The sequence below is a fragment of the Paramormyrops kingsleyae genome, chromosome 3 (assembly GCF_048594095.1).
Source record: "Paramormyrops kingsleyae isolate MSU_618 chromosome 3, PKINGS_0.4, whole genome shotgun sequence".
NCBI lineage: Eukaryota > Metazoa > Chordata > Actinopteri > Osteoglossiformes > Mormyridae > Paramormyrops > Paramormyrops kingsleyae.
Window position 1 is genome coordinate 3,706,501 of NC_132799.1, and position 16,623 is coordinate 3,723,123.

At 44.5% G+C, this 16,623-nt stretch overlaps 2 protein-coding genes across 20 annotated transcripts in view; one reads left to right on the forward strand and one right to left on the reverse strand.

Annotated features, from left to right (window-relative positions):
- cep170ab (centrosomal protein 170Ab) overlaps positions 1 to 8,440 on the reverse strand; it is a 48,880-nt gene extending 40,440 nt beyond the window's left edge. For 15 of the 16 annotated variants that reach the window (XM_072709417.1, XM_072709420.1, XM_072709418.1 and 12 more), the window contains exon 1: positions 8,058 to 8,440. The gene's annotated coding sequence lies outside the window, so the exon portion shown is untranslated. Of the gene's footprint in view, positions 1 to 6,335; positions 7,410 to 8,057 lie in introns of those variants that run through there. The other variant, XM_072709408.1, reaches the window with a different exon arrangement.
- A 54-nt stretch (positions 8,441 to 8,494) lies between these two features.
- The window catches only part of sdccag8 (SHH signaling and ciliogenesis regulator sdccag8), a 37,243-nt gene continuing 29,114 nt past the window's right edge, over positions 8,495 to 16,623 (forward strand). For 3 of the 4 annotated variants that reach the window (XR_002840202.2, XR_002840203.2, XM_072709423.1), the window contains exons 1-12: positions 8,643 to 8,857; positions 9,559 to 9,705; positions 10,128 to 10,210; positions 10,554 to 10,664; positions 10,930 to 11,055; positions 11,187 to 11,303; positions 11,826 to 11,890; positions 12,211 to 12,387; positions 13,021 to 13,159; positions 13,546 to 13,698; positions 15,647 to 15,781; positions 16,273 to 16,389. Coding sequence is in view for 2 of the 4 variants with exons in the window: in XM_072709423.1 (XP_072565524.1) it covers positions 8,797 to 8,857; positions 9,559 to 9,705; positions 10,128 to 10,210; positions 10,554 to 10,664; positions 10,930 to 11,055; positions 11,187 to 11,303; positions 11,826 to 11,890; positions 12,211 to 12,387; positions 13,021 to 13,159; positions 13,546 to 13,698; positions 15,647 to 15,781; positions 16,273 to 16,389 (1,431 nt within the window). In the remaining 2 variants the exon portion in view is untranslated. The other variant, XM_023828145.2, reaches the window with a different exon arrangement.

Genomic DNA, 16,623 nt, shown 5'->3' on the forward strand with positions numbered 1-16,623 from the left:
AGGTGACCAAGGGGGGGGACTTATTTAAAAAGTCAGACAATGTGCCAGAATCTGAGCCCCAGATAGAGGATCCCGCAAGGAAGGGGATAAGGTCATTCAACAAAACATGTAGGTTAAATACCTTCCCTTCCTGTAAGAGGACACAAGGCAAATGGTCTTGACCAATCAGACTCTTTCCCCTCCTCCCTCCCCCCCCTGGTCTGATGCTGGATGTTCCTGGGAGGAGACATGGGTGTTGCTTGGAAGCCAGTCCCCAGCGTGGCAGTAATGGCTTCTCCATGTGTGGCAGAGAAAGGCGGTGGCCCCATCAGCATGGACAGCCTTCCAGATGATGCAACAGCTGTTAAGCACTCGCCTCCTTCACATTACCTCATCACAGCCCCTGACGCAGCCTCTGTCAAGCTTATTATGGGATATCTGGGACAGAAGGAGGGGTCACACGACACCGAAAATAAAAATGTCTAACTGTTCGAAAACTGCCAACTCTTCCAGACAGCTGCTGGCATTTCCAAAGTGCTCAAGAAACTGACTGCTCCATCCGGAACTTTCTACACATCAGCAGGCATGGAACCAGCGTCAGTGCAGCACTGCCTTGGACACAATGCAATCAGGAGTGAGAGAGCCTGAGGTTGCACAGGGCCACGATAAATCCACAGCATCACTGCTGCAAAAAACATAAGCCTCAGACAAAGCTGAAAAACAGGAAAGTCCCCTAATCCTTTCCAAAACAAGGATGAAATTGCACAGAATTTTTCATTTGGTGAAGGGTAATCACTGCTCCCCCACTGAAATCCCCTCTTGTCTGGGAGATGAAATATTAGTAGGGTGTATGACGGTTAGCTTGCACGCCAACAAACTGCTCAGATACCTTCCACATTATCTAGCTGCTCCATTTGTCCCGTTATACGCAAAGTGTCGCTCTGCGGAGCGGCTTATTATTACGACATCAGGCGTCTGGGCTTCAAACAATATCCCAGCCCATGATTCTTATAAGCTTTTCCGATTTACAGAGAACTGTAGCGCTGTAGCGATTTGGCCCTGTAGAACTGCAGAGAACGATTATAGGTAAAAGCATTATGGAGAAGCCTCACTTCTTTAGGATCAGGTTTTACGTTTGTACCAGTATGATCTATTTTCCTGTCTTTTTTATCCAGACATTGATCCAAATCCATTGTCCATTACTGTCCTATCTACTGCAAAAAAAACACAATGTATGAGGTTCTATGACAATGGTGGGTATTTTCATAACATCTCAGAACAGCGAGGCTCTGACATAACAGGCTTTCTGACAGCCTGGAGAACGCATCCCTTCAGTAAGCCCACATACTGCCCTGCTACCGGCCGGATACAGGAGGTCAGCCAGGAAAACGGAGGACACACTCTTCCTTTTGCAAGATCTTCAGAAGATTTCTGGAGTCAACGCTTGTGCCTGGTCAACACAATGACCCCATTGTGAAAATCTGAATTCATCTGCAATAAGAGAGTAGTTTTGGGCTGTTTAAATGAAATTGAAACAATTTTGAATTGCAAATAAATATGGCATATAAATACAGTAAAGTTCTAAGCTTTTTGTTAAACTCTGGCAACAATTTTCTGATATGCACAACAACAAAAATGGGAATGAAAGAAATGTCAATATCACTGTGGAAAGCAAAACAAAACATAATTAACCCACCTGACAACTATTTTCCAAAGAGTATAATTCCCATTCTCTGAAAACACTCCTTCATCCCAGAAAATTTCAAAACATTTGGCTGGCGCATTTCAGCAATGCTACAAAACATGCCAAGTCCAAACCACAGCCTTCTTGCAACATTTTAATATGCTAGGGTCACATTATCATACAATTCAGCATTTCAGGGATCCAGACTGCGACCATAATGTGACCATTTTGTGAATGTTATTTGTACCTTGGGGGACAGTGATGTCCCAGGACTGTACACTTTATGTCTGACAGTGTGTGACCCAAGCCACCGTCTTAAATTAAAAAATTCAAGACTGTAAGCAATTTGTAATGGTTTAAGTGGGTATTATTCATTCAGCCATTGTTAATTTAGCTGTATATCAATCATGAGATTGAGATGCGTTATGGATAAAGAGAATAAATGAAGTCTTGTTATTGAAACATTTAGACTTTTTTTTTATCGTATTATAATTAGAACTATGAATTGGTAAGAACTGAAAAACGTAATAAAATAACCATGGCCAGTTTTTTTTTTTATTTATTAAAAAAAAAAAAAAAAAAAAAAAAAAAATCAATAACGGTCAAACACTGCGCTTTCTTGATTAGCTTCACAACAATGACAAAGGAAATCAGGGACAGCATTTTATAAATGCTTATGATGCCTGCTTCCTGGTTAACATCGTTTTGAACTTGCTGTAAGGCGTTGGGAAATCTGCATTGATGTCTAAAAGATCAGAAATACATTTACATCTGCTTCATTCTTTGGTCCAAAGTGACCTACAAGTGCACAAAGGCAAACGGCACAGTACGGACATGCAGCCGATGAGGAGTCGACTCGGCAGAAGTGCTTTCTGCAAGGTCAGTAGACCTCCCTCGCATTTCAGTTCAGTGGAACATTTTGGGAAACCAGCAGGGAAACGAGACAAACGGCAAAAGAGCGAGGATGGAAAGGGCACCATATGGTCTCTGTCAGAACCAGAGGAGCCTGTTAAACAAAACACACCCTGGGTTAGACCCTGAAAATGCGCCGCCGACGCAACTCGATGAAGCATCACCAACGGGTAACAGTAACGGATGCATTAGCTAAACTGTTATGCCAATTAAAGACATAATATGCACATCAATTATTGATAGGCATTTGTGCCAGATCTGTTACCATATCAAAACAGAAATACATGTACATTCGGATGATATGTGTAGGGTAACATGAAATGTCTAACATTATAGTTGCAGTTTCCAGTCATTTTGAGGTTGTCCAAAGCCGTGTAAAAAAAACATCATGGGATAAATTTAGTGCCTCTAAATCAGAGGTCAAAGCTGTTATTGAGAAAATAAAAAGACTATTGGTGTGGAATCATTTCTTAAAGAAAAGAAAAAAAACAGAAAAGCTGACGGAGTATGACAGGGATCCACATGAAAGCTCTGTAGGCCAGCTATCACGTAATTTACGTTTTGCAAAATAACAGGATGACAAGCAATTAGACGCAATCTCGGCACGGCTGACCTCTCACACCTGTCACAGGGAAGATGATCTGAGGAAATCAAAATCCAGCAACATCCGACTGCCTAACTCCAGATTTAATGCCATTTTGTTCGCTTCATTCCCACAAAAGCTGCTAAAAAATGTATTATTCCACTACTCTATACTGTTTAAACTACATTTACATACAGTCTAACTTTAGTATAATCACTTCAAGGAGCATTTTCCAAGCATCTAGGGACTGATTAAGAGAGACATTCATTCACTAATGCACAACAGCACAGGGCGGCTAAGCGAATCAGACAGTGACCATTGTGGCAATGACTCCATGGTTCCTGGAATCACTAAAGAGTCCAGGTTTCATTTCATCTCAAGCAAGTCATTTGCTGGTCGCTCTCAGTCAGTAGCGGCAGAGCTGGATTCTGGAATTCCCCGTGGACGCGGACGGCTCCTGAGAACAGGAAGCCGTGAAACGCCACCGGGATCGGCACTGCTGCCTCCTCCATTATTCACCCAGCGGGCTTCCTGACGTCTGAATGCGGCAGTGTTCCTCCCACAAGCCCTGTCACCCAGCTGAGATTCAGACCAATCCTTTCAGGCCAGCCAGCTCCCTCCCCAGAGCCCAGACTCTCCTGCAAGCAGACTCCCATATGCACATATTCCAGTTTACAGCAGTTGCAATACAGATAAGCAAGCACTGATATTGCAGAGGTTTTTTTTTTTTTTATAACATTTATAAAATCTATTACCAGGATAATAATAATATCTTATAATCACACCAGTGTCAAGTTCAAAAAAGATATTAATTTAGAGACAGTTATAATCACATAAATCTCCAATTTCAAAATTATGCAAAAAATGTCTACAGAAAGTGTTATGTCTTATATGGTAATAAATATATAACAAATAAGACTAATATTTAAATCCAGCAGGAAGCTTTTATGGTGGTGTCTAAGCAGAAATGCTATCGAGCTCTGAGATGTGATCAATCATTGTGGCGATGTGATATTTAACAATGCAACAAATGAAACACACTTAGCCCAATAAAAGCAGCCGAGCTCAGCCAAAAGCAATGGAACCAGCGGGAATCTTCTGAGGGTTTGGGGAAAATGGAAAATCCACTTAGCATGCAGTCAAGTTATAAATGGACTGAAGCTGACAAAATCTCATAGCTCAGGACTCCTGGGTGTTCGAGGGTAATCAATTCCAGGCTGCATATGGATGCTAACAGGAGGCCACCTGCGGGTCCCCCGATAGCACCACAGTTCCTGATAATACTCAGGTGAAGCAGAAACATTTCACTGCTACTTCAGTGATTCTCTGAATACAAAGGGGGAGCCAGCTGAAAGCCAGCAGGGGGAATGCAGACCTAAGCCACCATGGTTTCAGCCAGGTGTTTTAACCTTATGTTGTGGTTGTTCTTGAATCAGGACTTTACATCAATTAACCAAAATGGGCCTTGAAACACAATGGGTGTAGAGTAGCCAGTGACTGCCCAGTATATTCCAAAAAGGAACCAATAGAAAGATAAGCAATGGGAAACTAAACCAGGGATTGGCAGAACACAGTTAGTCCCACCCATCCTTTTTCCTGCAGCTTCAGCGAACAGTCTCCTTAGCATTCAGAGACTCCTGCAACGTGGATGGATCCAACATAACCAATGTAGGTCATTTCAGGGGAACCGGGGTTACTGGAGAAATCAGGCTGCAACTGCTGGCCCAAAAATGCCCACGCTGAGCTGTCACAGTAGCTGAAAGCAAGACATACTGCGATGCCGGTGGACATCTCTGAAGTGGACATGCTTCCGAACTGGCGCCTGACAGCCACTATCAAAACGATGATGCGATCAACAGCGTTAACAGCGTGACATGGGGATACACGTCATTTTTAAGCTTTCTGTCAATAGTCAAGCTGTACAAATCTCAGGGAGATGAACCATAAATAAATTATGCTTCACATATATCTACACAACAACAGGAGGGTGAACATGATTCTAGGCAGTACAATTAATTTTGGTTTTTGGGTGTTTTTAAAGATATTCAAACCTCAGCTGTAAGGACACTGAAATGCAGCACGGCAGGGATAAGAGAATATGATGAAATGCTCAAGCAGAGTAAACCCTGAAAGACATGCAGCCGACAGCAATATTACTGAAGCCTAATGACATGCCCTACAACAGAAGAGGCACGACAACATATTCGGATCATGGCCATCTGACGTGGCATCCTGATGCACCCGCTGGTGTCTGCTTATGAAGCATGTTTTACCAGGGCTCCGTAATTTAAGCTGAAGAACAGCAAAGATGAAAAAACAGTCTGTATACATGCGGAGTTGCCAGCCATGCGGTTTCTTGGTGGAAACACACAAACAGGATCACATATCAGAGAGTGGGCTGCACGTTTGACCATCTCCATTCACACATTCATGCTGAACAAAATCAGTGCACATCTAAAGTATAACAACATGCATGTTATGCGGTTTTGGGTTCTGCACATGGAAGATGATATATTTGTGCTTCATCAAAGGGAATCCATTACAGGGACAAGAGACAGCCCAGCAAAGTCACTGTATATTCTGCATTTCCATGTCTCATCCACATAAGTGCTATTTGATGCAGAGCAAGTTGATGTTGCAGCCACCATTGTTACATGCACAGTGATTTGAGACTGGTTTCCTTCCAGTGCTCCCCAGCAGTAACCCACTTCTGATTAAAAAAAAAAACACCCAAAAAAGTCTTCCTTAGGTCAAGAAAAAAAACGACATCCTCACAATTCCCAGAATGCCTTGCTGCTTCGCCTATCTGACTATTCATACAATGGCATCAGTTTGCCAGGTTCTTCAAAGCTAAATGTGTCTCACTGATCAGCACAGATCTTAAGAATGATGAAGATGATGTTCATGCTTAATGGCCATTTCCAGAAACCTCACCAAAGCCTACTCAAAATTCAGAAACGACCCCCTTGTCTGTGTCTGTGGTGAGGCTTCCAGCAAACATGCCAATCACCACATCTGAACCAACAACCTCACCACAGGAAACTGTCAATCTGACAGCCACTTCTGCATAAACATCTGATCTAAACCCACTATCAACGAATCAAAGCACACATCCACTCTTTGACATTATCACGTGTCATCCATAGCAACCTAGAGTGCATCAAAGTGCTTGATTACCTGTTTTCCGGTGGCACTTGAAATACATATTCATGGGTGAGTATTTGGTCTGGGCTAGTTGTGGCAGCTTGACCCCCGGGGGCTCCCCAGACGTGGTCGCACGCGGACAGGAAGAGGCGCGCTCCAGCTCCCAGAGGATGAGGAGGCTCCCCGGCTCAAAAAAAAAAAGAGGGCTCCTTTATCTGTGTCCTGCTACCAGCACCAGGCACCAGTCCCATAAGAGCAAACATCCATTTGAGCTGCTTACCAGCGAGCCAGTTCCCAACTTTCAGCTTTCGCAAATTTACAGTGAGGCAATGTGAAGCACATGCGGTGTTTGGCTGCAGACGCCTACGACGGAACACGTTTTAATTATATTACATGTCACACTGACCCATATTGTGCCATTAATCTAACTTACACCGAGCGTCTTACAGTACATCTAGCTGATTAAATAATAATACACCCTAAATGGCTGGGATATTATTCAAAGGATGTCTGACAGGGCTAACCGTTTAAGACAATAAGGAATATATCACAGTAGACAGATCAGGGAAAATAATGCTGCTGTGATTTCAGATGTTAGGGCAAAACCTGAACACCGTTTTCAGACTCCCAAAATAACGTTCAGCCTAAGTGAAAATTCTGACAGAATTTCTGGCGTCGTTTTATCCAATAAGCCTAGGGTTTCTTTTAAAAAATAAAAAATAAAAAAATCATAGCGCAAATATGAAAGATGGTATTAAAATGTTTCTGAATTGTGAGAGTATAGGAAATTCCCCCATAACGCGTGGTTTCGTTTCGGAGCTAGGAGCCGGTCTCCTTGAAGGCTGGGCAGAGGGGCGCCGGCTTCCCGGGCAAGAACATCCGCAGATTCAGTCGGAAAGCGCTCTAATCGCACAATTATTCACCAGGCATTAACACCCAAGATCCCAAAGCAGCAAGCGGAGCAGCGGACGCTTTCAAAGCGACATACAGCTGCCCATCTAAACAAAAACCTACGTCTATTCAGGCACAATGCTTTACAGGGCCAAGCATGCAAGATTTCTTTTTTTTCCCCTGCCGAAACTACTGAAAAAAATCCGTTGATTTTCGACACTCGCCGCACGCATGGGCGCCCAACTCTAACCCGGTTTTCACTGCTGCCACTTCCAATAAAAAGCTCATTACGTCGTATAGACATCATTAATTGCACAATTAATAGCAGCTTCAAGGTTTTATATATAACAACAAGAATAAAAGAGAAATACTACTGCTGTTAAGGTGATGATTTCATAGTATTTTGGTGCATTGCCACAAATATACAAATTTTAACGCGATTGTCAAATTTCTATTTTTCTGGTATAAATTAATGACGACCAAAAATTGACTGTACAAAGGGTAATGTGACTATAGCAGTACTGGGGTCTACATTATGGAGGCACACCATTGTTTACATCTAGTAGAAAAAATACGGTATCAAATCTGGTTTTCACAACAGGCTCAGATGAAAAAATTGCTGAAAAAAATCGCACATAAATAAGCCGTAATATAGGACAACAAACGACGTATTGTTGCGCAGATCTGGTAAAATGGCCATTTCATAGGGCCAGCCGGACAGACGGTGCAAAACTGGAAACCGTTAATGCAAACCTCTGCATCACTCATGAAATTATGTGAGTCTAATCCTTATATTTATTGTCCGGCCATATTAAGTCCGGATGGCAATAAACCTACGATCCGGAAAAAAATATTTTCACTTACCCCTTTTTCCTAGTTATTATGCTGTTTGTGCAGCAAGCCAGAAATTCTGTTATTTGTATCCAACGTAGCTCTGTAGCTATACAATGCTGTCCAGAGCCCAGCCCAATCCTTGTGTTCGTTGGTCTGCTATCGATATCGGTTGCTCGGCAATAACATTATTCCTTGCACATAGCGGCGCTGGAGAGCAAGCCGCATAATGCAATAAACGTCCACAGTTCCAACACGATCCGGTGGGCGTGGCCATAAAATCGTGATTGACATGAGCACTAGCCTACTGGTAAGAGGAGTGGAGAAATTTGCAAGACACTTTGTTATTTAACCCAATAATCGAAGTCTATTTCGCAGGAAGCGGCGGGACCACTTTGTTATCGACTGACTCAATACAGGACGCGCGCTTTGGTATGGAGGTCCTGGCAACGGCTGAGAGGCGGCGGTTACGTCCTCGCCACATCGTCTTAGCAACTAATTGAATTGTGGGCCTTGTTGTTTTTTTGGGGTTTCCGTTGTCGTCAGAAACAGCTTGAGTATTCACCCAACAACTACATTTTCCAGACTCCCTCAATACTAACGGGTGTGTACGAAAACTCATTTGTCGGCTTCTCGGCTCTACGGTTTAAATTTATGTTACTCGAAACATTATGCGTCTGGAAGTTCACGTCTCGTAACGGTAATATTGAAATTTAAAAATTGTTTTCAAATTTTCTTTTGCACTTCTAACAGTAGAGCCCTGTGGTATTCAATGAAGTCGCTGTCGGACTCAGACGAGGAAGAATTTGGAGAATATCAGAAAAAGCTGAGAGGTAGGTAACAGGCTAAAGTGGATATTAGTTGCAGTAGCTGGCACCTGTCATGTTATCTGTCTGATATTTCTTACTGTCGTTACTGTTTAGGTGTCTGTTTTATTTTACACAACTTAATTGAGCAGCAGGTCATTAATTAGCTTGACATAAATATTACATTTGCATTATTTTGGGAAAGCAAGTCCTACGACACGTCTCTCTAAGCTTCTAATTAGTAGTAGCAGTGTGTTTAGCTAGCAAGTTTCCATATTGATAACAAGATGTATGAATAACTAGCCAGATAATTTGGAAAGCGAAAGAATCATTTTAAGGTTCCAGAGTAATTCCGGGTTCGTGTGGCTTTTAGAGACTGTAAAGCCGTCTTGCGTTACTATATTAAAGTTAATGCCGTGGTCAGTTTACTTAGTGTATTGGCTTGGATTAGCTGCTAGCTACAGTATACCGTACCAGCCGATGTGCTGGTGGGTAAAGCACACCAGTGTATACTATTGATTAAGTTGAATAAGTTCTACAGTACACTGGTTTCAGTTGTAATTTCCACAGAGGGTATTTCACATGCAGTTTCCAACAGTAACTTTTATGGGTCTTGCAGTCGTTTAGTACTTTAAGGGAATAACTACTAAACAAGTTAGCATGCCTATCCAGCTGCTGAATGTGCGTTTATGGCTCAGCGCGTGCCGTCCATCCTCTCTGCTTTTCAGAAAGGGCTAACCGCAGCATCCTGCAGCTGACTGACGTCCTCGGGGATCCCAGCTCTGAAGCAGACAGTATGGATGCGGTGGGCGGCCAGCAGAGCGACAGCATTGTGGGAGAAGAGTCCTGGCACTGGCTGCAGCATAGTGACGCAGGTCCCCAGTCACGGCTACTGTGAACTGCCTCTGTATTCTGTTATGTGCTCCTGACTGAATGAAGGGATCATTCTTACTGCCGTTCTAGAAATTTCCAGTAATTTTTAAAGCAAATAACTTCTGGTATTTTTCTATTGGCTACGAAAGAGTACATTCTAAAGCAGGGTTTCTCAACCCAGACCAATTGGACCACCAGACGGTCCATGTTTTTGCTATCTCCCAATTCCCTGGCAACTGGGAGAGAGCAAAAATGTGGACTGTCTGGTGGTCCCCGAGGACTGGGATGAGAAACCCTGCTCTAAAGTCAGGCAAGCTGCTTACCCTTTGGTTAGCTAAGCAGATGAAGATAACTGTTGGGGTGTACTGAAGGTTTTCTGTTCATGGCTATTGGGTATAAATACAAGCCTCTCTGTTTGTTGCAGTCAATCAGCTGAGATCATTACTGTTAAAGCAGGAGAAAGAAGCAAACCTGCACAGCACAGCGAAGGGGAAGCCCATGTCTGAGGTACTGAGCCCACGCCAGTTTGTACAAGCACATGTCTGATGACAATTGAAAAGGGGTACTTCAAGGGGAAGTTCACCTGTTATTTAAAGGGGAAGTTCACCTGTTATTTAAAGGGGAAGTTCACCTGTTATTTAAAGGGGAAGAATTGTTTTACACAGTAAAAGTAGAACCATGGCCCTCTGTATTTCTGTTCAGATTTGCATTGGAAGATATGTATTGTTTTTGTGTCAGTGTGTGTTCTGATCTCGGTGTTGCCTCTAAATTATTGATAACTGTACTTCATGTCACCAGCTGCAGTGGTGATCAGCCTTTCATAACTTCCTGTTTCCCTTCCTCCGGTCAGCGGAAGTCCTCTGATGACGCCAGCTTACCCGCTGTTCAGGATCTGGTACCCATCCTCCACAACCAGTCCGAGTACATCCGGCACCTGGAGGCCGAAGTCAAGTTCTGCAAGGTCTGAGTGTGGAGGGAGTGGCACGGTGGCACCACTGAGCATCTGTCACTTTCAGCTAATGAGATGTTAGACAGTGATGTTTAAAATGTGATGATGCCAGGGGACGGGCCTTAGGCATAGCTTCTGCTGGCCAGTGTATTGCCATTGGCATGTAATCGTATGTGTGTATTTGTAGGTAGTAACTCCTGACATCAGACCCTTATATACCAGTCCCATTCAAAGCAGGCATGCCATTGTCTGTCTGTCTTTGTTTGTTTGTTTTCAGGAGGAGCTTGTGGGGGTGAAGCAGAGGATCAGGGTGGTTGTCTTGGAGAATGAGAAACTGCACAGAGAGCTGAAGTCCAAGGCGGTGGAGGACACGCTGAAGGACTACACCATCCTGGACGCCACGGTGATTTGCTGTCACGTGCCACCGCCATGTGCTACTTCAAACACCCAGCAAAAGTTGGGCAGAGGAAAATGCGCTCAGAATGGGTTTGCTGGTGTGGCTGGGAAGGCCTGACTGCACTCTCTCTGTTGCAGACGGATGGTCCGGAACCGATGGGCAGTACTCCCAAAGCAGACCGGGCTCAGCGCGGAGAGCAGGCTGCTGCAGCAGTGGCCCAGCAACTGGATACTAACAAATGGCAGAATGAACTGGTTTGTGAGATAAGCTCATCTGTCCTTGACACCCTCAAACCTGTTTTTTTTAACCTCCCTTTTCATCCCGGTTGTTTTGAGATGCACTTTCCTCATATTTCTAGCATAATCTTACTTTATTCTCTGTTAATTCTTGCTGTTATCCAAAATCACGATATTGGCCTAAAATGCAATAGATTTAGCAAAGATAAGAAAGAAAATGCGTGAACAAAAGAGACAAAAGTCATTTGCTGATTGCGGTTTGCTCTGTACCAACACACGCGACAAAAGAACATGAACTTATACACCATTAATTAACTGATATTAACACATATAAATATGGATGGATGTTAGTATAATACTGTAAATGAATACAGTATCATTGAGGGCTGTAGGGATTGTTATCTAGCATTAGTCCACATGAGTAAACGCACAGTCAGAAACGGCCTTGGCTGGATATTTAGCGTTGCTCACATTCTCCACGTGTGTTGTGAATGTCAAAAACATGTCCCCTGTCATCCCTGGCTGTGCTGTACCCACTAGGCACAGCTTAAGCTGCTGTATCAAGCACAGACGCAGGCTTTGGAGACACAGGTGCTGTCGCTGAGGTATGTGTTCCATCGTCTCTGCTGATGTTGCCCTGGGAATCTCTCTAAGTGACATCTTTTTTTTTTTTTTTTCCCTGGAAAAAAGGCACAAGGTTAATATAAAAGGATAGCTGGGTTTATGGTTTTAGAATTATTGTGGTGTTTTGCCTTGTGCAGGTATGTTTTAAATGCAACACTAAGGACTGGTGTGGAAGCAACCTGTGTGTGCGTGTGTGCGCGTGCGTGTGTGTGCGCGTGCGTGCGTGTGCACATGCACACGTGTGCTGCAGGAGATTGTCATGGTGTTAAAGTGGCTTTGGTGCCACCCTGCCCCATCCCAGGAGGGAGCTGACGACCTCTCAGAAGGAGACAGAGGAGGTGAAAGGTCGTCTCCGGAGGCAGGAGGCAGCGTCCTCGTCTGGCGGCGGGTTGGCGCGGGTTGGCGGCCTGTGCCTGCAGTGTGCCCAGCAGGAGGCACATGGCAGTGTCCATGCCCAGGCTGTCGAGAGACTCACCAAGTGAGCTTCCCCGTGAGGCTTAGCTGTCCGCTCTCTGCCTGCTCTCTGTGTTTTTACAGATTTTAATGGGCTTCAGCAAGGCCTCTTCTGAGAGCTGATTTTGTTCGCCTTCTGTCATCAACAGGCACTGTCTGATACCAGTTATCACTTTATCTGTAAATGTGGACAGATTTAAAAAAAGAGAATAGAAATGTTTAATGACCTAGAGCTTCCGCTAAGCAAGCCATGGCATTATCAGATGTAACTGCAGTTCAGTGCTCAGAACAGAAGCTTCAATGTTTCTTCTATGGCTAATATTAGCAAACAAACAAGAAGATGTGTCATAGTTAGTTATAGAATCTGAACTTCAATTTGTGGGATTTTTCATTGAATACAAAGCTTTGATGATAGATTTATTGAAGTTGGCAAATGCAAATCCAGTTTGGACTTTCCATGCGTCATACTGTTTCAAACACTTTCCCTTCTCTGTACTCAGATTCAGTTAATTGTAACTTTCTCCTCACAGGGGTTAAAAGCCCAGTGTTATTACATGATCAGAGAGCATGCACTTTGACTTGAGGCAGTGGGTAGGTGTTGGAGTGTATAGTTCCACTTGTGGTCTTGGAGAGAGCATTGCCCATATCCCCCCTTCAGGGAGCGGGATGAGCTGCTGGGGGCGCTGTCCTCGCTGCGAGCGACACACAGTGAGATGCAGCAGCGGGAACGCAGCGCCTACCAGCAGGTGAAGCAGGCCGTGGAGATGGCAGAGGAGGCCAGCTTGGAGAAAGCCAGGGTGAGACTACTGTCTGTTGGATCCATTCCAATTCCACAGTCCAAGCCAGACTGTAGATGTACTATGAATGCACAAATGTTTTGGGTTGTTTTTCCAGGGAGCTCTTCAGTAACAAGCATAAAGCATGTTTGTACAAAACCTTAACTGGCCCTTCTGCATAATTTTTGATCCAGATATACAACTTCTCTACTGGAAGCAAGTTCTTCCAAGACCATGGACCAATTTCAGAATCAATATTAGAGTTTTCACTATGTGTTTTTCCAGAAAATGATAAGGTGTTTAGAAAGCTGAGATGCTGAGCACTCAGGGGCTTGGCTGGCGGTGAGCGTGTGTAGGAGTTGACGCAGTGTGCTGTATTACATGTGAGCATGTGTGTCTGCCCCCAGGCCCAGGTGCAATGTGAGCAGGTGCGTGGTGAGCTGGCCAGGCAGCGGGAGCGTCTGGAGAGAGAGCTGCTGGCCGAACAGGAGAGGCTCACCCTGGCTAGGGAGGGGGTACGCAAGGAAGTCCGCAAGGAGAAGGAAGAGCTGGCATGGAAGGTCTGTCTCAACCTTCTGAGCAGTGCTGGGCAGCTGTCAGTGACTAGGTCTATATGTATAGCAATAAAGTTGTGGGTTAAAATCCTAGAGAAAAAACCGATTTGTAACCCTTCACTTTATTGTAAGTTGCTCTGGACAAAAGTGTCTGATACAAACGGGAAAAAAACGAATAACATGAGCCAACTCTATCCACTAACAAGTTAGTAAGTTTTTTATTTTGTGTTGCTGCCACCTAGTGGTGAGATTTTATAGTTATTATAGTATTAGTGCTGTAGCCTGCGTCTGTGCTGAACATGTACTCTGTTGTTTCTTATCGTTATATGGTATTGTTTAGGGAATAATAACAATTTACATTGACTTGGCTGTTATAAGTAATCCAGAGATTATTTAAGTTTTATATAAGAGGATGTGCACAGGTTATATGCAAATACTGTGGCATTTTATATATGGGGCTTGAGTGTCCATGGGTCTTGGTATCTGCAGGGGGTCCTGGTACCAATCCCCCATAGATACCGAGGGGCAACTGTGTATTTCAGATAGAGATTTTTTTTCTGAAGCTTGGTGAACAGGCAGAGGTTGCAGTGGCTCAGTACTGAATGCTGTCATGTCACTCAACCGGCGCTAATTTTCTAATTTGCTCGTTTGCTAAGATGCCAGTCCAGGGAGGTTTTTGGCCTGGGTTAGACTCCTGTACACTGCTAACCCCCCCCCACGACCAAGTTCTTGATAAGCTACTGAAAGGGGTGGGTGATTGGATGGGTTTTAATTATGATATTTTATAGTAACTTCTGTTACTATTATAGTATTGCAATATCTGCAAATGTACAAACATAGAAACTGTATGCGTTCTGTAACTGAAATAGTCTTGTAATAATATATTTAACAAAGTGTACATAATTTTATATATACACCAGTCTGTTCATCTGTGATATTTAAATGCTACAAGTGACATTACATGAACTGGAAGGAATGAGTCATTTAAGATAATCTTGCAATTAACCCTGAGGTTAAATATCACCTTTTAAGTATTAAATATTTGACGTTAGTTTAAATTTAAATGAGTTGGTGAGCTTCAGGAAATGCCCTAAATGCACACTGCACTGCATTAGTAAATATCACTGCTCTGCCTTAGCAGGAAATGCCCTAAATGCACACTGCACTGGGACAGTAAATATCACTGCTCTGCCTTAGCGCACAGTCACCCTGCAGGGTCTTTTGTTATTGATGTATTTCTCAAAGCCCTGTTTGGCCTGTAGCCTTTTACAAGCATATAGATGTTCTGCCCCATCCTTCAGTGTCCCAGTATGGTTTGTCTCTGAACCACTGGTCTCAGTGGCAAAGTTAACCAGTTAGCTTTCCATACACGTGAGAAGAAAATGATGGGATCCCAAATAGATATATAGGCATGTTTTGTCTTTTGCTGAAAATTTCAGCTGTGACCAGACTGGTGTCTGTGTCTGTCTGTTGGTGTGTGTGTGTGTGTGTATGTAGTCCAAGTATACATTACATTGTGGGGACCAAATGCCCCCACAATGTGATTAAAAACCTGCCATTTTGACATTATGGGCACCATTTTTTCACTCCCCACAAAGGGAAAATCAGTTTTATAAAAATCTGTGACTGCAATCAAAAAAGTAAAAAACAAAGTCTTGTATTTTGTTTGGTTACTTATGGTTAAGGTTTGGGGCGGGTGGGGGTTAAGGGTGTCATTGTTGGGATTAGGGTTTTGCCCATAGAAATGAATGGACAGTCCCCACAAGCATATGAGCACAGGTGTGTGTGTGTGTGTGTGTGTGTGTGTGTGTGTGTGTGTGTGTGTGTGTGTGTGTGTGTGTGTGTGTGTGTGTGTGTGTGTGTGTGTGTGTGTGTGTGTGTGTGTGTGTGTGTGTGAGAGAGAGAGAGAGAGAGAATAGGAGTCATGTTTTCACGCCTCCCCGCCCTTCTCCAGGTGACAGACCTGTCCCAGAAGGTGGCTGAGCTGCAGGGCCAGCTGGACTGGGGGGAGCGGGAAAGGAGCTCTCTGTCAGCGCAGCTGGAGGAGGCACTGAAGAAGCTCGGTTCCCAGGAGGAGGAGAGCAGCAAGGTGGGCCAGCGAGTCCGTCGTACAAACGGGCCGGGACCCCGACCCGACTTCAAAGCTCCGAAGTCGCTAGTGGCTCAGAGACAGTGGCCTGATGCTAAATGGTAGGTGACTGTAAAGGCCTGGGTACAAGTCACTAACTCATTGGTTGAGTTCACATACTCCGCATTATATGCAGCTAATGGACTTGCATGGCCTTCACTCACCTCTGGGTGGCGCCAGTCTCCTGTAGACCTCTCCATTTAAGCGGATTGAAGACCAACGATGATGCGACCACAAGATTTCAGGATACACATACAGGAGATATATTGCTTTTATTCTTCATTTCTTGACAGAAAAAAACTTTTTCACTGGAAATAGTGATCATTTAATAAATCACTAAGTACTGGTTTTGTGAGCACGAGCTCACCCTAGTCCTCCTGCGTGTATGAGTATGGTCTTTGGGTATCGAGGTGACTTGGACCTAATCTCCCAGGATACTTTGCTCTGTGCAGGTGTGCGCAGATCTGCGGCTGCAAGTGACCCAGTGCCAGCTGCGCAGGGAGGAGGCAGAGAGGGCCCTGCAGGAGCACAGCACTCGCAGCAGCAGGCAGCTGGAGCTGGCCGCTCAGGTGAGGGAGGGGCCACCGCCGCCATCTTCTGCCCGCGATGCTGACGGGGTCTCGCACTCCCCCTGCGCCGGTCTCCCGGGGTCTCGCACTCCCCCTGCGCCGGTCTCCCGGGGTCTCGCACTCCCCCTGCGCCGGTCTCCCGGGCCCCCGCACCTGCCACTGTGCGATGTCACTCTTCAGTCAGTTACTGCAAACCTCATGCCCTATCTGTGGTCCAGGTAACTTCAGTCTGAT